At 46.4% G+C, this 20,224-nt stretch overlaps 1 protein-coding gene across 16 annotated transcripts in view; it reads left to right on the forward strand.

The window, feature by feature from the left end:
• MACF1 (microtubule actin crosslinking factor 1) overlaps positions 1-20,224 on the forward strand; it is a 300,044-nt gene that overhangs the window by 201,630 nt on the left and 78,190 nt on the right. For 15 of the 16 annotated variants that reach the window (XM_081870354.1, XM_081870346.1, XM_081870345.1 and 12 more), the window contains 6 exons: positions 401-463; positions 1,720-1,961; positions 3,719-3,848; positions 5,744-5,943; positions 8,233-8,728; positions 9,396-10,867. In XM_081870354.1, the coding sequence (XP_081726480.1) occupies positions 401-463; positions 1,720-1,961; positions 3,719-3,848; positions 5,744-5,943; positions 8,233-8,728; positions 9,396-10,867 (2,603 nt within the window). The remainder of the gene's footprint in view (positions 1-400; positions 464-1,719; positions 1,962-3,718; positions 3,849-5,743; positions 5,944-8,232; positions 8,729-9,395; positions 10,868-20,224) is intronic. The other variant, XM_081870347.1, reaches the window with a different exon arrangement.

The following is a 20,224-nucleotide window of genomic DNA, read 5'->3' on the forward strand; positions in this document are numbered from 1 at the left end:
AATTAATTCAACAAAATTGATGAACTTGATCCAGTAATGCCAGCTTTTCAATGTTTGGTAGTCATTTGCACCTCCAGCGTCCCCCTCACCCCCCACCCATTTGCCTCTTGGCACCCCACTAAGCAATCCTGCTCCCACCCAGGGCAGTATCGCCTACTTTGGGACCCACTGTTTTCAAAAGTTTGGGCTGCCACTTTGATGCTGCTGAAGCTGTCCTGTGGATGCTGTAAAAACAGCAACATCCCCTCTCAGATGTTGGTCTCTGTTTGCACATAGCCCCTTCCTAGAAAGGGCTGTATTAGGCTTCAAAGGGCACAGCTTACATGTGTTTTCAGACGCCCGTATTTCTAACATGTTTTGTCTCTGTCATTTTGTCTTGTCTCCCTGTTGTTTCGCTCAGGTTCTGTGCTGCCCACTGGGGGAAGTTCTGTAGGCAGCGTTAATGGATATCACACCTGCAAAGGTGAGAGAGCCCAGACTGTTGTGCGTGCTTGTGTGAGTTGTGTCCTGTGGCTGGTGTTGTCCTGTTGTTCTCTCAAAGTAACAGGGAAGTTGGTAAGGCCGAGGCACATGTTGCTGGTTGCCCTGAAGAAGAGCCTGGCTGCTGGATCATGTCATAGGGGGCCCATCAAGTCCAGTCCTCTGTTCTCACAGTGGCCAACCAGATGCCCCAATGGGAATCCCACAAGCAGGACTTGAGTATAGCAGCAGCTCTTTCCTACTGTCTTGTGATCCCCAGCAGCTGGTATTCCAATGCATCCTCTATCCCTTATGGATGGATATTGTGTTTGGGTGCCCACTGTTGTCCCCTGTATTCAAGGCAAAATATCACTGGTAGAGCACCTGCCCAGGTTCAATCCCCAGCATCTCCAGGTGGGAAAGTCCTCTGTCGGAAACCCTGGAGAGCTGCTGTCAGTCAGTCCAAGCAACACTGAGTGAGCTGGACCAATGGTCTGACTTGATATAAAGCAGCTGGAGAAAAGAAGGTGTTGCTCTAACCCCAGAGCATGTGTCCCCTCCGTTCGAACTGTGGAAAGGGAAGAGGGCATGCCGCAGAATAAAAACTTTGCAGGGTCCTTTCCCTCCCCCTCCCAAGCCTCACCTGGTGTCCAAGGAGGATACCTTCTCACAACAGTCTGACTGCTTTACCTCAACCAAATTGTGAGGCCTGCCTGCTGCTCCTCAGGCCAAGATGGTGGGAGTCAGAGCAAATACTGAGAACTTGCAGAATAAGAGCAAAAGGTTTTTCTGTGTGAAGTGAATATTTTGGGAGATGGTTTAGAACAGCCTCCCCACAACCTGTTGCTGGACTACATGCAACTGGGGCTCATGGGAGTTGTTGGCTAAAACACATGGAGGGCACCAGGGTAGGGAAGACTGGCTTATTTCAAGTGCCTTTTGGAACTCATGTCTGGTCTGTTCTCAAATGCATGGCGAATAACTTGGCATTTCCTGTTTCTGTGACTTCATTGGCCCTGCCTTCCATCAGAATGTATGGAAAGCACACATTTGTATGTATAGCTGGTGTGCCTGTGAACCGCACAGGTACAACCACATAGGTACCCCTGGAATCACCTCAGCTGATCTGCTTAGGTGTCCTGTCTTTGTCCATATGAACACATCTCTAACTTTTTATCTTTATAATAACATCAATATGGAAATGAAATCATTTCTCCAGCTCAGATTCAGTCCTCCCCCTCTTTGTTTTGTTTTGTTTAGATTTGACAGAGATCCAGTGTGACGTGTCAGATGTCAACCAGCAGTATGAGGGGATTGGTGCCACCTTACGGGGGCACCAGGAGCAGCTGTCCTCCATGTTGGCCAAGATGAGAGATGTCCAGGAGGAGGTGGGCTCCGTGCTGAAGTGGCTGGAGTCAAAGGAGCGGGCCTTGACTGCGCTGGAAGCTTCCTCCTCACCTACCAAGTCAGAGACGATGAGGGCTCAGGCGGACCATAACAAGGTTCCTATTGTTATTCATACATACCTTGATATGTACCTCCTCACCTTGTTTGCAGCAGTTCGTGATAATTTAAGGGGAGAATGTCCATACATGAAATAACTTTCGGGGGGGGGGGGAATATCGCAAAGATACGCAATTTGGAAGTGGTCATTTTTATAGATCTGGCACAGGAGGTACTCTTTTATAAGGCTGATCTAACTGTTGGTGCTGGTGCATGGCCAGCCACTGAGCTTAATGACAAGAATCTAGTTGCACCGTGACAACCACAGGTGGTTTAAGGCCTTTATGCGCAATCCAAAAAACTAAGCAGGGCCCCAGACGTAGCATTAAAAAGGGAGTACAGAAGGGAAAATGTTTTTATTTTATTATTTATTTATTTAAGTTGGTAGACTGCCCTCCATCCACAGATCTCAGGGCAGTTCACAACATAAAAATGCAAGACCCAAAAAAATACAAAATGCATAATAAAAGCAAGAGCAAACTAAGTATCCACCACCCACAAGACATTAAAAAGGGTATTGGGTGTAATCAGCCAAAGGCCTGGATGAGGAGGATTGTTTTCTCCTGGTGCCTAAAGGTGTATAATGAAGGCGCCAGGTGAGCCTCCCTGGGGGGAGAGCATTCCACAAGTGGAGAGCCACCACAGAAAAGGCCTGTTCTCATGTTCTCATGTTCCCACCCTCAGTTCCTATCATGGAGGAGGCACATGAAGTAGGGCCTCAGATGGTGATCTCAGGGCCCAGTTAAGTTCATATGAAGAGAGGCAGTCCTGGAGGTATTGTGGTCCTGAGTCGTTTAAGGTTATAGGTTAAAACCAGCACTTTTAATTGGGCCCCAAAACTAACTGGCAGCTAGTACAGTCAGGCCAGTATCTTTGTAATATATTCAAATCATCCTGCCCCGGTCAGTAACCTGGGTGCTGAATTCTGCACCAGCTGAAGTTGCCGAACTGTCTTCAGAGGCAGCCATACTTATAACGTGTTGCAGTAATCTGAGGACAAGAAGGTAAATTCCTGACACCGGACATGGAGGAAGTAACTGAGCAAAGTTCATCTGATCTGTCAAAGAGGAAGGCCTGGCCAAAATAACATAGTGTGGCCCTAAACAGACAAAAGGTTCAATGCTAACAAACACTTCTGAAGAGCCACCTGAAACTGATGAATGTATTTTAAAGATAACATGTCCCTTAAATGCTGACTGGATGGTGGCCTTGCAGCCCTGAGAGTCCAAATTTGAAAATCTGCTACTGCAATTGACTTAACAAAACTGGAGAATGAAGCACTGTCTCTCAGGATTGGCAATCAGTCTGAGTTGGTCTGACTGGTGATACTTTACAAAGCTGCATTTATAAACACATTTCTATGTGTTGTGAAAAATTATTGTGCATTTTTCAAACTGACTTGCTCTTAGAGTTCATTAATATGTGGCTTTGCATTATGGCCTGTAATATATTTCTGGTTATCAGTGGAAGTGTTGTTGGGTGTGTTGTCTTTTTCAGAAAAGTTCAAAGTGTGCTTATTTTATAGTATTTTCTAGATTCTGCCCTTCATGACCAGGCCCAGCTTGAAATGCATGTGGCACTTAAATCCCTTGAAAATGGCAGCTGTTTTTCTTCCCACACACCCATCCACCCCACACCTTGAGATTTCTGCTGCTTCATCAAATCCACAAACAAACCATATTCTGTTTCTAAGAATAATAATAATATTGCAATTGTCTCTTGTGGCTCTTTCTCCTCCCTGCCCATGACCCTGTAGGCATTTCTGGCTGAGCTGGAGCAGAACGCTGTGAAAGTCCAGAAAGCAAAAGAGTCTCTTTCTGGACTCCTGGAGAAATATCCCGAATCGCCAGAAGCAGGAAATTGGAAGCGGATGCTGGAGGACTTAAGTATGTGACCCAGAGACCTCTGAGAAACTCATCTGGGGCTGAGCAAGACTGGGCCAGTTCTAGAAAGGGGAAGCAGAGCTCTATCTAGCTGAAATATAGACTGTGTGGTGGGGGTGCCGTGGCAGTCGGGAAAGGACTGTAGACTAAGGGGAAAGTGTGGAAAGCAAGACAAGGAAGCCAAAGGTCCAGGAAGTTCTCTTAACTCTAGTGCTGTGGAAGTGAATAAGAGCTGGCTGCCTCAGATGGCAGATGCTGAAGGGCAGGGAATGGCAGTGAGATGGCGGACAGCAGCCTCCTCTGTGCTCCATAAAGATGCCTGCTACGCTCAGGGTGATGCTGTCCTATCACCAGTATCAAAATAAGATTCAGCTACCAGTCCAGTCAGCATCTGGGTATGAAATGAGGGGTGCTATCTTGTCCTTGCCTGTAGAAGCAAAATGGCTTGTGCTGGCTGGGGAGGGGGAGTCATTTAGAAATTGTGTTACTGACAGTCTTGGGGTATCATCAGATACCTTTGGTGGCAAGATACTCTTTGGTGGCAAGCAGGCCAGCACATCCTGCTTCTGAACAAACCAGGCTATCACAAGTGGAGAAAGCATGTGCAGCAGGCGGAGAAGAGCGTTCAGCAATCGGGGGGTGGAGAGGCTGAGAGAGGAGGTGTGTCTTAGGCAGTTATCCTTGGTGTGAGAAAAGGGGCCATCCTAAGTGCATGTGTGTGGGTGTGCATTCATTTCCCACAGGGTTGGCCCAGTGGATTATTCCACAGGAATGTGCAGCTCTTTCCATTTGGGAGCTCTAGCCCCTCCCAGGCTGAGTGCATGGTCTCTCTCCACCCCACTCCCTGTTCTGCATGCAACAGGATCCACACTGGCCAGAGAGATGGAGTTGCACAAGGCCCTCCTGAGTAGTGTGTAGCAGTTGCAGACTCTGAAGCCTGCAGTTGTGGGCATGCCTTATAGTCAAGAGTTCCCTTACCCTCATATTTGGTTGTGTTTCCTTTTCCAGACTTTCCCTTGCACTTCCTACTCCAAATCTGGGTAGAACAGGCTCATGTCCTGGCCAGTTTATAATGACATTTTATTTCTGAAGCAGCCAGAAATCATTAGTTAGCACAAAGCATGATCTAGTTTTTGAATGAGTGTCAGAGCTGATTGTGCCTGTCAGCTTGCCCAAGCTACTGCAGTCTTACTGTTGTTATTTTGGAGGAATGCTGTGTGATTTCCCAGCACCACCCCCAGAAAGATGAAACCTGACATTTTAAATGTTTGCTTAAACTGTAAATTCATATTTGCAAAAGAATATTGAAACTGCTTTGCCAAAATTTTCCCCTGAAAACTTTTTTTTAAGAGCAGTTCCACCTCTGTTTGTTGAGAGGAGACACTCCCTGTTTGCATAGGAACTGGGCCAATGAAAAGCATTGTATGGAATCTTTCCAAAAGTTTATGGAGGAGGCTCTGCCATTCAGCTGAGATCAGGTGCACCACCTCATTTTGTGGGTAGCGTGGGGGTAGGACACAGTGTGCACCTGCGTTAAATTTTGGGTTCAGTTTGCAGTATCTTCAGTTAAATCAGGAGGGACAGACTTAACCTTCCAGGGGGCCACATTCTAGCCATACAGGCAAGGCCACCCCACACTCACACCACACCCATATTCAAACACACATGCCTGCATGCTGTGTCGACCATGTCCCAACCACCTAGGTCCATGTCACCTGGGGAGGGGAGACCTGGCCTCATTTGGGCCACGGGCCTGAGTTTTCCCACTCCTGCTGTAAATAGCTGATCAGGTAAGTCCAAAAAATTCCCTTAGAGGTCTGCATTCACCCGTGGCCAATGAGTCCTATGGAAGCCTTTGTGGAGGGAATGTACCCAGTCATGGTGTTTCTGGCATTCAGATTCCAGGTGGGCACATGCCAACCAGGTAACAGCAGAGCGCCAGCAGAAGTTGGAGAAATCAGCCAGCGAGCTGGCCAGCTTCCAGGTGGCTGAGGGCCAGCTGCGTCCCTGGCTGATGGAGAAGGAGCTCATGATGAGCGTGTTGGGCCCACTCTCCATCGATCCCAACATGCTGAATGCACAGAAGCAGCAAGTTCAGGTGAGAAGCCAGCAAAGGCATTTTATGCAACCAGGTTGAAAAGAGTATGGTGGTCAATGCAGGTGGAAGTGACTACAAGAGTGCACCATGCTGGTCATCTGCCAGTGAGAGGGAACTGTTGACCTTTTGCACTGCACTGTCACCACTGCAGATGGCCTGAGCAACCGCAGCTTCTAGCCCAGCAATGATCAATTGCTATAAGGGGCTGATATATTTCCACCTGTCCCCTGGTTCATCAGTTTGAGCAACACAGGGTGCCTGTCCTTGCCTACCTGCTTTCCAGCTCCAGATCACTAGCCCTGACAGAAGGGGTGCTTGTGTAGAAATGCTTAGTTTCATTGAACAGCAGGCCCATCTCTTGCATTTGCCTTCCTCTCCCATGCTGCTCAGAAGAGGCCTGTAGGCAGTCAAACGCTCAAGAGGGTAGGATTGTCGGGAGAGCTCCATGCTTATACAGTTTGACTCTCAGTCTGCAACTTGTTTATATGAACTGTAGCAGCAGCAGGACAAATAAGGCAGGGGAGTGGAATGTCTTTTGAATGTCATCATCATCCCTGACATTTTTTTAAAGCTGAAATCCTGTTTCAAGCTGACTTCCCACAGCTTCTTTCCAGAAACTCTACAGATGGTTTATAGCAACTCAATATGCTTTTAGTTGTGTGTCAGCCAACCTAAACTCTTGCAGCAGACTAACTTGTTTAATTGATTCATCAGCTGACATCACATACATTTGCAGCTCATTGGATGTATCTTCCTCAATGAAGAGGGACAGTTCGTCTTTGGCTGCCTCATTGCTCAGAGCTCAGCTTTCCAAGGAGCCTTGGACTTCCTTGGAAGCTTATCAGGGGTTTCTCATTCAGAATCAAATCAGGCATGGCAGGCAAGCTTTCCTTTACCACTTCCCTTCTAGTGTGCACACACAGGGAAATGTTAGGTGTGCTCCAGGATCTACTCGGGTCATGTGAGGCCATCTGGAACACTTGCAAGAACCAAGAGCATGTCCTGGAACAGGGGTCAGCAACTGGTTGATCTCTCAGTTGTTCAACATTAGCAACAGCAAAATGACTTTTCTCACCTAATTTAGGCTGCTGAAATGGAGATGGCTAACAGGGAGTGGATTTTTTTGTGCAAAAGGACTGGGCTCAGGGAAAAATGAGCTCAGAGGCACCCTGGTATTTAATTCTAACTATGGGCTCCTTCAGACATTCCATTTATTCAGCACTCATATTAATTTGTTTACATGGTGGTTTAATTATGTCTGGTCTTCATTGCACACTCCTTCTGATTTGTTTGTATATATGCCATTTAGCATTTCTTCTGCATTCACCCTGACTTGCTTCCAGGGGAATTACACATCTTCGTCTTAGTCAATCATTCATCCCACAGTTTTCCCCATCATTTTCTGTGCTGCAAAGTGGGACTTGTTTTGTAAATTGGAGTTTGTGTAAAAAATGGATTTGTTGCACTTGGGTGACTGAACCCTTTAATCCACTTTAAATGCCCCAAATAGTGATGGTCTGGAGGCACCCTGCATGTCTTTTGCACCCGGCTCTCATTGGTAGATCTTGGGGTTCTGGTGAAAAAACAGATTAGATCCAACAAGCCTGAAGTCCACCTCCGCCTTAGAATCCTTTGCAGTGTATTGAGGGGTAGAACGTGTTCTCAGATTAATTAATGTGAAAATTGGAAGTTTGGAAACCACTGATATTCCCAGGAAAGGCATTGCTCACATCACATCACATCACATCTCACATATGTGCTGCTTGATTGTAAAAAACAAAGCACCTTCTAAGTGGTTTTACAAAAATTAAAAGAAACATTAAAGTTATCAATAAAAGCAGTTAAAAGCAAGTAAGGAGGCACCAGAAATTGTACAGCCTGATGTCAATGGGCAGGGAATTTCAAAGTGTAAGTGCTGCCACTCTAAAAATTGATTTATTGCAGAATGAGCATTATGTGGCACTTGTAACAGTATCAGTTCCACAGTTCGAAGCAGCTGAGTGGGCACATATAGGGTGATCCTATAAGTAAACTGGTCCCTGGCTGTTAATGCCAGTATATAATAGTAACGCCTTGAAAATGGCCCAGTAGTAACACCAAGTCATTATTTTCATCAGGTTTAAGAAGGCAGCCATTCCCTTGGTCCTTTTAAAAAAGTGTTTTATTATTCAACCAAGACTGACAGTGCTATGGTTGCATTCTCCTTGGCCTCTTTAATCTTTTTTTAACCATCTTGGTCTCTCATTAAAAAACATATGCACTGCTTCTCTACCCCCTCCCCCATTTTAGTTCATGCTGAAGGAGTTTGAGTCCCGCAAGCCCCAGTATGATCAGCTGAATGAGGCTGCCCAAGGGATACTCACCAGCCCCAGCGAAGGGTCTCCATCCATCAGCAACATGCAGGAGGAGCTCCAGGCTGTCAACCAGAAGTGGACTGAACTCACAGAGAGGCTCAACTCACGTTCCAGCCAAATTGACCAGGCCATTGTCAAGAGCACCCAGTACCAAGAGCTGCTCCAGGGGCTGTCTGAGAAGGTGAAGGCTGCTGGGCAGTGCCTGAGCACCCAGTCCACCATCAGCACCCAGCCGGAAGCTGTGAAGCAACAGCTGGAAGAAACGAGTGAAATCCGATCCAACCTGGCACAGCTGGAAGAGGAGATCACGGAGGCTCAGGCCCTATGTGATGAGCTCTCAGTCCTCATTGGGGAGCAGTACCTGAAGGATGAGCTGAAGAAGCGCTTGGAGACTGTGGCCCTCCCTCTCAAAGGGCTGGAGGATTTGGCAGGTATGGAAATGAATCATTTGAAAACATGGGGTCATCAGGTGCTATATAACACCATTTGCAGAATTTAGAAACACAAACAGCATTTAGTCAAAGAAGGAGGACTCCCAACAGCCAGGAAAGTTGTGTGGGCAATAAGGACCCAATAGATCCTTGGCTCACCAGATACGGTGAAAGGCTTAACCTCAGGGCCACTCCACACATTATGAAGCAAACTCAGTGTGTCACCAACACAGGCCCAATAGGAAGCCCCAGCCAATGCCACCTCTCAGGTGTATTTTTCCCTAATGCATGTGTAGAAGAAGTGGGATGGTTAGCTGGACTCCATTTTGTCTGTCTGAAAAGAATTGGAATGCCACCCCATCCCATTTTGACCACTGCCTCTATGTAAATGTAAGGTCTAGAAACCGTTTTTTAAGGAAACAGATGTTCTGGGGATCCTACAGAATCAATTAAATCCCCCTGAATAGACCCTATGTTCTATGATTTGTGGCTTCCTAGGTTTATAAGATTGCCTTACCTTTAATGGTATACCAATTTGCTTTTTCACTGAAAGGTGCTTATTTGCGAAGACTGGAATGTAGATTTGTGCATCAGGCACATTAGGAGAGGTTCCTAGCTTTATGAAATGCATATCTTAACAATGTATTCCTGCCTCCTCCAATTTCAGGTGACCGGATGAATCGATTGCAGACAGTGCTTGCCAGCTCCCAGCAATTCCAACAGATGTTTGATGAGCTCCACACTTGGCTGGATGACAAGCTGAGGCAGCAGGCACAGAGCGGGCCCATCTCAGCTAAGCTGGAGAGGCTGCAGTCTCAGATCCAGGAGCAGGAAGAATTCCAAAAGAGCCTCAACCAGCACAGGGGCTCCTATGAATTGATTGTGGTAGAGGGCGAGTCTTTGCTTCACTCCATTCATCCCGGTGAGGAGAGAGCCAGTTTGCAAAGCCAGCTTGTCAACCTGAAAGCAAACTGGGAGGAGCTTAGCAAACAGATCTCAGACCGACATGCTAAACTCAAGGACTGCTTACAGAAGGCTCAGAAATACCAGCGTCATGTGGAAGACCTTTTCCCTTGGGTGGAGGACTGCAGGTCAAAGATGCTAGAGCTGGAAGTCACTCTGGATCCAGTGCAACTGGAAGCCACACTCCTGAGGTCAAAGGCTATGCTGAGTGATGTGGAGAAGCGCCGCTCCCTTCTGGAGATGCTGAACAGCGCCGCTGATATCCTCATCAATGCATCAGAAATGGATGAGGATGATGTTAGGGATGAGAAAGCTGGGATCAACCAGAAGATGGACGCTATTACAGAAGAACTCCAAGCAAAGACCGGTTCCCTGGAAGAAATGTCGCAAAGGCTGAAGGAGTTCCAAGAAAGCTTTAGGAACATTGAGAAGAAACTAGATGGGACAAAGCATCAGCTGGAAATCTATGAGGCTCTTGGCCCACAGGCCTGCAGCACTAAGAACTTGGAGAAGCTGAGAGCCCAACAGGAGGTTATCCAGGCATTGGAACCCCAGGTGGATTACCTGAGGAATTTCACTCGGGGCCTGGTGGAAGATGCTCCAGATGGGTCTGACTCCTCCCATCTCTTAAGTCAAGCTGAGGTTGCCCAGCAAGACTTCAAAGCAGTCAAGCAAAAAGTTAACGAATGTTGTCAATTTATGGAGAGCAAGCTTGAAGGGATTGGCCAGTTTAATAATCATGTTCGGGAGATGTTCTCTCAGCTGGCTGACCTAGATGACGAGTTGGACAGCATGGGTTCTGTTGGGAGAGACATGGACAGCCTGCAGTCTCAAGCAGAGGATGTCCATGAATTCCTGGGCAAACTTCAGAGGCTGAGGCTGGATATCCAAGCTTCTGAAGAAAAATGCAGGCAGATGTTGGATGATGAAGGAAGCCCTGACCTCATAGGGTTGAAACGTGAGCTGGAGACTTTAAATAAGCAATGTGGCAAACTGAATGAAAGAGGCAAAAGTCGCCTGGAGCAGGTGGACACAACGCTGGCTCGCGTCAAGGACTTCTATGACAAACTAAAGGAGCTGAACTACATGACAGCCACAGCAGAAGACAGCGAAGCTTTGCAGTGGGTCGTTGGGACAGAAGTGGAGGTCATCAGCCAGCAGCTGGCAGATTTCAAGGTAAGGACCTGGCTATGCTGCAGGTGGCTAATGTTGAATCTACTGATGAGTTGTTTTTAATGCTGTAACCCACCCTGGGACCTTAGAGCGTAGGGCCTGCACTGCTCCATGGGTGAAAATTCACCATGCTCATTCTTTTTCTTTCTTTCTTTCTTTTTGCCATATATGATCTTTCAGCTTACCTTAGCAGTTTTTATACAAACGAGGGAGATAAAAGAGTTCTAGAAATAGTATAATCTTATTTTTAAAAGACCTTTATCACTTGTTTGTATAAACACTGCCAGGTTGGGCAGAAAACAAAGAGCACAGGGTGAATTTCCATCCGTGTCATTCTCCCTGGGTGACTCTTTCATTCGCATGAGCAACTTGTGTGGCCCAATTTAGGAGGCTCTTCATTCATTCATTAAATCTTAGTGTGTGCACGTATTGCAACACACCAAAAACTTCATATGTTGTGCTTAAAAAACATCTGTCCCTCACAACCCACAGCGGTCAATGACCCTCCACTTATTTGGATTACTTATTCTAAATATTTAACTTGAATTTGGTTTGAATATTTTAACAGCTCTCAGCTGCCACAGGTATTCTGTGAAAAGGCTCTTGATATTTAGAAGCATGTAAGACATAATGAGGGATGCGGGTGGCGCTGTGGGTTAAACCACAGAGCCTAGGGCTTGCCAATCAGAAGGTTGGCGGTTCAAATCCCTGCGACGGGGTGAGCTCCCGTTGCTCAGTCCCTGCTCCTGCCAACCTAGCAGTTCGAAAGCATGAAGTGCAAGTAGATAAATAGGTACCGCTCCAGCGGGAAGGTAAATGGCGTTTCTGTGCACTGCTCTGGTTCACCAGAAGCGGCTTAGTCATGCCGGCCACATGACCTGGAAGTTGTACGCCGGCTCCCTCGGCCAGTAAAGCGAGATGAGCACTGCAACCCCAGAGTTGTCCGCAACTGGTCCTAATTGGTCAGGGGTCCCTTTACCTTTACCTTTAAGACATAATGAACTGCACTTTTATTACTTTTGTAGTAGTAACTCTTACACCACAGAATGAGAAGTGAATCAGTTAAATCATCAAATAATTCTGTATTCTTCTGCTCACTCCATGGGGAGGTTGCCAGAGGCTTCCTTGTATGACTTGGTGCTCTGACCTTACCTTCTTCATCCAGTGGGGGCAGGAGTTTCTGCCACATCCCAGCACTGGACACAATTCGAATTGTTGAACCATTCTCAATGCAGAGATGCCACAGTTTCCTCTGAGGAAACAGACTGGCTGTTGTCCCACTGCAGAGCCTGGACCCAGATCAATGAATCACAAATCATGGAGGAACATCCTCAGAGGGTGTGTCTTTTCTACTTTAAACAAAAGTCTTGCTGGCTGCAAAAGTGAATTGTGCTTCAGAAGTCTGAGAAACTCTACTCTTGAGGATGTATTGTTGTGCAAGAACTCTGAGCCAATTGCCTTGTTGGTCTCGCTGTTTGTGGCAACTGACTTGAACACACAACTTTTCCACTTGCCAGGAAAGACAGGGGACGTTTTAACAATCTCAGTGAATCACACCGTGAATTGATCTCAGTTGGGCATCTGGTGCTGACTCAGTTAAGCATAAGGCTCTGGACTCCTCCTAGCCTGAGTGCCTTTGATTGGAAACTGAGATTGAGCAAACTTTACATTGAGAAGGAGCTGTCCCCTAACTGTCCTGGCTGACATGGAAAAGTTGGGAAGGGGCAAACACTGTGACTCAGGTTTTCTGTGTAGAGAGTAGAAGGCTTTGAGGACCCTCTGTAATTTCACCCTTGATATGTTTATCTATTTAATAATTTCTGCCCAGCCGTGATGCATAAATCAGGCAGGGTGCATTATAACAAGTAAAATTGCAATTGCGGGGAGAGACAATTAAAATAGCTATTTATTTATTATACTGGTTAATATTTAGAATTTCTAAGTGATGTACATAAAATGATTTTTTTAAGCCATACAAAGAATAAGAGCAATTATAATTCATCCTAGAATGCCTACCTTAAAATGCTTGCTGAAACAGGAAAGTGTTTGTCAATCATCTCAAGTTCGGCAGGGAGGGGGCCTGTCTAATCTCAGTCAGGAGCAAGTTTGACAGGGTTGGGGTCCACAGTACTGAACTGCATGGCTGTATCTGATGGCATACAGAGCCTGGGGAGTGGACTCCCCAATTTTTCCAGTTCTAGTAACTGGTAACGTATATCATCTGCACCAAGGAAATCCTAACCCTTCAATCAGAATAAATTATTATTATTTATTAAACTTATTAATTTTTATTTATTTTACAAAATCAGCTCACAATAAACACCTACATTAAAACTAGCATGAAACAAAATGAAGAAAAATCTAAAAAATTGATCATATTTTTAAAAGACAGGATTAAAACATTATGTGTATGCATCATTTGAACATTATGTGAAATTTATTGTGCTTCCAAGATTTCAAGTTTTCAAAGGATAGAGAGGAGGGAGATTATGTTGACTAACTATGGGTAGCCTGTCTGGTTGTGGGGCTGATGGGAGCTGTAGGATGAAGAGTATAAACTATTGAGAACACTGCAGGTCACCTAAGGCTCCCCTGCCCTTCCACATCACACTCCTACCTATCTCTGGAAGTCCTTCTTAGGTTTCACCAGGCCACTTCACAAAAGAGTCTCTGAAATCGTAAGGTCTAGAAAGTGCCTGAAATTCTGTTCAGCACTAGCAGTGTGTTTTTTTCTAGAAAAAATGGTGTTGGTACTTGCCAGTACTCACCATGAAGTTGTTACAGTAAGTGACATACTTTTTAACCAAAGATGAAGTGCCAGTAATTACCAGGAATACAAAAGGACTGTGTAACTTGCTTGTTCCTGATGATGTTGGTGGTGCTCTCTTGCGTTTCCATGCGCTCTGGTTTCCATCACAGTGTTCCGTTTCCCCAGAAGCGGCTTAGTGACGCTGGCCACGGAAAGCTGTCTGTGGACAAATGCTGGCTCCCTCAGCTTGAAAGCGAGATGAGTGCTTCACCCCACAGTCACATTTGACTGGACTTAACTGTCCAGGAGTCCTTTACCTTTTACCTTTATACAATAAAAAGTTTCAAATTGATTTGATAAAATAACAACACATAAAGCAATTTAACGCATAAAGCAGTTCACACAGATATGAGGGCAGAGTCACTATGATAGTTGTCCTTCCTCACAAAAAAGGAGAGTTCAGGTGCCTCCTGAACTTGCTGCAGGGGAAAGAACTTTGAATGGTTTCCCTCATCAGCATGAAATCACACCCTGGGCTTTTAAGTGTTTTCCTTTGGGACAGAGACTGGAAAGGCACCAACTCAGAAGCTTCTCTTCCCAGAACTTGCAGCAATTCTGTGACTTTCTTCTGCTGTTCTCATGTTGCAGAAACTGGGATTGGCAGCCGGCTGGCTGATAAGGGGGATCTGTGTTGTGCTGAGCTCACAGGAAGTTAGAACAATGGGAGGAAAGGATTTGTCTCTGTCGGCTATATTTATACCCCCAAGAGGGTCTGTGACTGGGCAGAGCTTTCTCCTGAGGCTCATTTCCATAGCTTGGAGAGCAGAGTATCCCCTTTCTCAAACATCCTATGAGTGCAAAATTGGTTTACCTTCTACAGAGTTTACTTTCACCACCCTTAAATAAAAACCCCAAGCTTGCTTTTTACCTTGAGTTCCCTATTGCAGCATTTGCAAACCTGGTGCCTTCCAGATGTTTGGTGCTGCAGCTCCCATCAGAATCAGCCTGTGTAAGACAAGAGGGCCCTCCCAATCTGATTTTTCTTCCTGTTGCTTTTTTTGCTCTGAGCTGTTGCCCCCGCTGCTGCTGTCGAGGCTGCAAAAGAGAGGCTTCAGATTGGCAGAGGGAAGTGTTAAGAAGGGAAGGAAAAGGCTATCCTTGACACAATTTGCAGTCCCACCCCCCAAACTATAAAAATAGTCGTTCATTTCTTAGCGTTTAGATATGAGGCAGGTGCTTAGTGGGTGGTGTGAGCAACATGCAGCCTTCCAAGTGCTGTTCCCAGTCACTGAGCGCTCTGTTATTCCTATCCTGGAGAGAATTCTTTATATCCTTTGAAGGCTGGTCCCAGGACTGGCCAAATACATTTTGGCACCTGAGGTGAACCACAAAATGGCACCCACCACCACCAGGGAAGAAGGGGTGAGTGAACAAGAGTAGAGGAGACCACCAGCAGCACCCATTCACCAAGAGGATGCTATAGAGGCAGCCTGGGGGGGGGGCAGATTTTGTCTCTAAGGTGTACGCTTCAGCTGTTGATACCACCATGACAGCAGCTGCAGGGGTTCATTCCTTGGAGGCTGGGTTTGCTGCCCTGCTAATCCTACCACCTGAGGCGGTTGCCTCATCTTGCCTCATGGGTGAGCTGACCCCTCCTTATTTTATCCTCCAAGCTGCTTCTGTGAGGTAGGACAGGCTGAGAGCTGGTCACTTGCTCAAGGTCACCCTGTGACCTTTATGACGCAGCAGGGATTTGAACTCTAGTCTCCAGCACTCTGACCACTACACTGTGCTGATCCTCTCAATTGCTCATTGACCTCTCCTATCCCCAACTGTTAGCACTTGACTGTGGGCAGCTGAGCATCTGTAGCACCTATTGCAAGTCCTCATAGGTTTGGGGCCAGACTTGGAGAAAACACTGGGGCAGATTCACTGGAGAGTCAAAGGCAAAGCCAATTGCTCTCCATAGTCCAAAGGGGAAGGACTGGAATGTGTGTGCAGGCAGAAGGGCAGCAGTGGCAGGAAGACAAACTCAGAAGTTCAGAGCTTGGTTCTTGCTCAGGTGCAATATGTCAGGCCTCACCTGGAAGTATTTATAGTCTGAACCAATATACTCGATTAGGGCCCTGAGAGGGCAACACTTGTCCTTTCTACATGGCTTGCATCCCTGGGCGGCTCACTCACCACAAGGACAGCCAGGACACAGAGCAAGAAGGCTGCTGCTGGCACAGCCTTTTGTATGCTTTCAGGTTTGTGATGCCTCAGGTGAAGTGATGGCATGAAGGGGGATCTTTGCTAGGGGAAAGAGTCATGAATGTCCCTAGGACTCACCAGATCTGGAGAGCATCAAATTCAGTTTTGTTTTTGTTTGGCAGCTTAGTCAAGTCACATCTGCTGCAAAGACTTGCAGCTAATAACTCCAGAGCAAAATTGCTTCTCAAACGAAAACTGCCAATACTGAATTAGTAATAGCATTTATACAACACTTTTTGTATTTTCAAAGCACATTATCTCTGTAATCTTTAAACCAGTCCAGTGGTATAATTAGTGCTAGTATATTAGAATTATCTGCCCTTCACCAACAATTGCACAATTTGGAATTCAGTATTAAAAGTGGTAAGGAAACAATTATGTCACAGGAATATACAGTATGCCATTGTTACTGCCCCATGTTGCAGATGTATAGCAGAAAGGAAGGAGAATTATGCTTTGCTTTATGCCAGCTAATGAGATTGGGGCAGAGGTGGGTTGCTTCTGGCTTAATCTCAGCCCACCAAATCCACCCCAGGCCAAATGGTGTTGATATGATTCATGGAAAGTGCTCGGGCTTGGACTCTTGGTGAGTTTTGTGTGAGAGGGACAGCTACTGAGGATGTCCCTGGTGAGCGCTTCTGCTCAGTGTTTGAAACTCCCATTGTTCTAGGCGCATTTTGTCACAGGGAATTTCATTAGTGCCAGCAGTTTCTGTGCTCTGGGCATAGTACTGCACCTAAAATTTCAAATTAAAACTGCAGAGTGGAAGGAAAGGAGGACCTTTTTCTGCCTCCACACTTCCAGCCACTCTCTGAAGACTGGAGAAGAGACCCTCTTAAGAATATTAGGGGGGTGGGCAGGGGAAAGACTAAACCATGTAAAAAGCGAACATAATATTTTAGCTGCAGTTTATTCATTTTCAGCTTTGTATTCTTGTTATAAAAAAGTGCACCTAGGCATTCCGTTGTTGCATCCATAACCTAGGTTTAAGGTGCCATTTAGCTCCTAGCTTCATACAGTATTTCAGTTTCTAACATTGCTTCTGCTGTCTGAACTTGGTTGGTGTGGTCAAAAAGGTGTGCTTGGTCTGTGATGAAGATCAAAGTCAGTGGGATGCTATGGAGGAGACAGGACTTGTGCAGGCCTTAAAACCTGAACCCTGTAGGTAGAAAGTTATGGAGGAGGGTAGGTTAACACTGGGATGGGTGCCTGCAAGCAGAGCTGCCTTGGTGTTCCCCAGCAGAAGCTTCTGAAGAGTCATTGAGAGGTAGCAAAGAGACACACAGAGAGACCAGATGGCTGGTTCCAGTCTATTGGAGCTCTGTTTTTAATCTGCAGTCAAACCATCCATTGCCTAATCACTCCAATTATTTGATTAAGAGTGCAAATTACCATGCGCAGCGTAGGGGGATGGGACTATGACTGGTTACCAGGAAATACATTAAAGCATCCAGCCAGACCCAGAAAGGACTTCATGCAAGGCTGGTGTTCATCTTCAGTTGCCCCCCTCCGCACTTACACGTATGCCAATGTAATTCCACGCTTGCTGCTACACACCCAGAAATATGGTTGTCTGGTGCTTAATAAGCCTCAGGAATGTGCCAGGCACCGTACAGGATGCCAAAGAGACTCCAATCGTTACTAAGAGAGAGGCTTGCTTATTTGCTAAAAGCAGCTTTCACCCACCTGGTGCCCTCCAGATGTTTTGAATTATAGTTCCTATCAGAATTCCCTATGCTGGCTGGCACTGATGGGAATTGTAGTCCCAAACATCTGGAAGGCACTAGGGTGGCGAAGGCCGATTTAAAATATATTTTTAATCCCACCCTTTACTTATGTATATTTGCCAGGGTGGCATGAGTGGGATCATGAGAACAATAAGAACCAGCAAAACATTTCAGAAAAGTTCCAAGATGATGAAATGTTCAAACTATAGCAAAAACAAGCACACACCTTCACTTTTCACCTTCAGATTCCTCTCTCTTGCTCCATCTAACAAGGCCTGTTAATCAGCCTGGTTCATGGCCCAAGAAATAAATACCTATGACTGAAAGAAACTCTGCAGATGCTCAGAGGTACTCTCCCTTCCAGCCTGTTTGCTAGCCAACATCCATTTCAGTGGATGAATATCTCACCCTTGTATGTTGCAGAGTCTTGGCACTGAAACTGAGCCCTGCACTTGTCTCTTATCCTCTCCCCCCCCCCCCCCGCTGCGTCACCTGCTTTGTGCAGATTGTAACCCCACCGGAAAGGGCCCAAGCTGCCCCTGTGGTCTGGCTAGTGGTGGGATTCAAGAAATGTATTAGTGGCAATGATGACAATACATTCATGGGTTTCCTGTTCATGAGCTCCTTTTCCCTACAATGGCCTTTTTTGTTTTGGGGGAGAAAAGAAGCCAGTGCCCTGTTGGAAATGGGATTTTGCATATTGGCAACCCTAAAAGAACCATAGCCTCCTCCTTCTCCTCCTCCTCCTCTCCCCCGCCCCCAAGTCCTCCTCTCTCCTTTTTGCTGTCTGTCTGGCTGCCATCCTTTGCCAGCTTTGTATAATAACTGCAGGAACAAAGGCGCTGTGGCCAGAAGGGGGATGAAATTGAATGCAGATTTTCCAGGTGGTTTCATCCACCCAAAAGCTGAAAAGCACCTGCGTGCTCTTGGCAGAACGGGAGTTCGGCTAACAATAGAGCCGTTTTGTGGGGGCGGCCATGAGGGAGAAGGAAGAAAGGCTAGATCCATCACACACACCAACATCATCACCTTTGCAGGCTGAGTGGTTGTTGTTTTACTCTGAATGGTTTGTGCTTTTCAGTTTTTATGCAAAAGAGGCAGATAGGGGCTCCTGTGTGTTAAGAAACAAAAAGGCACAAATGGTGATGTAGGACAGAATAACCCATCATTCCAGCCTGAAACGGACCATGAGTGAAGCTAGTCCAGTCTGCACACAAAGCCTTCCTTTGCCTCTGTGATCAAATGTGAAAACCCTGGTGTGAGGTGAGGCTTTCCTGTGCTTTAAGAGGGTTGCAAATGCCCACTAGTTCACCAGTCATTACCCCTGACTTCCTTGTCCACAAAGCTAGGAGTAGTGATCCTTTTCCCTCTTGTAAATGATCTTTACCTTTCATATAGGATTTAGTTACACTTGAATGGAAGGGATTTTACTGCTGAATTAACACTTCCGAACCTATCATCTCCCCACCTTTCTAACACCTTGCAACTTAGATGTGCCTAGGAGAATAATTATTTTGCAGCTTTCTCCATCCCTTCCTTCCTCTCCCCCACCCCCTAAATCTAAAGGTTGATCTGTGCTGATGTTTTAGGGAAATTATCTACATCCTGCACCCAAAACCAGTGCCTTTCCAGTGTTGAAGATGATGTTGGGGTGGACCTTTCCAAAATGCTTTGGATGGTTGCTTCTGTGGTTGGGTTAGCCCTGGGTGCTGCCCTGCACTTATCCCCACAGTTGGCAGGTTTTTTTTTTAAAAAAGGGGGGGTTTCATAAAAGTTGACATTCTTTGGACACCGATTTTGGCCATAGAGAACCAAGGCTGGCTTTGTCAGGGCAATTGTGCAGAATGCAGCAGGCCCGGTTACCATCATTTCAATTAACATAAGGTACCGTAGTCCTTTAAAGTAGCCCTATCAACCTGGTGCCCCCCAGCACAGCTGTAGTCCAAAGTGGCTGAAGTTGGGAAAGGATGCTTGAGGATGTGTGAAGCACTGCACATACCTAAACATTATGATGGCCATGCAAGATGCTTTGAAATAGGTTAGGCAGTGAGTTTCATGGCATAGTAGGGATCTGAACCAGCACCTGTGGTTGACATTTTTATGCCTGTAACTTGAAATCCTAGTTTCTCTGTGTAGCTGCATTGGCCCTGCTGGGTAGCAGGAGGAGGAAACATCTCCTCTGTAATCCTGGTGCATTTATGGATGCTGTGATGCTGATAAATCCACCCTTGCTCATTCCTCTGCCTTGCCAGATCGGATGGCCCAGCTGGCAATATTTTTAACCCTTCTCTGATGTGCATTGGCTCCTTCCAGTCCAGCTCTGAACAGCTGGGGGTGGGGAAGGGGTGGGAGGGAGGTGAACAGGGTAGCTATTTTGTTTTCCTTGTTGGATGCTTTCCAGGCCCACTTAAATTGTTGCTGTTGCTGCCACCGCCTTGCTGTTTTGAGGGCCAGCATCACCCAGCAGAATGCTTCCTCTTCCCCAGCTGCCTAACCTTCTTCAAGTCATGGCACCAGCACCTCCAGGGGGCAGCGTTAGAACTGGGGCTGTGGGCAATTCTATCCAGTGATTGGAGAGCAGCAGCACCTGGGTGGCCTTGGACCAGCATCTAGTGCTCAGCCCTGAGGGTG

The sequence above is a fragment of the Podarcis erhardii genome, assembly GCF_964252035.2.
Source record: "Podarcis erhardii genome assembly, chromosome: 7".
NCBI classification, from domain to species: Eukaryota; Metazoa; Chordata; class Lepidosauria; order Squamata; family Lacertidae; genus Podarcis; species Podarcis erhardii.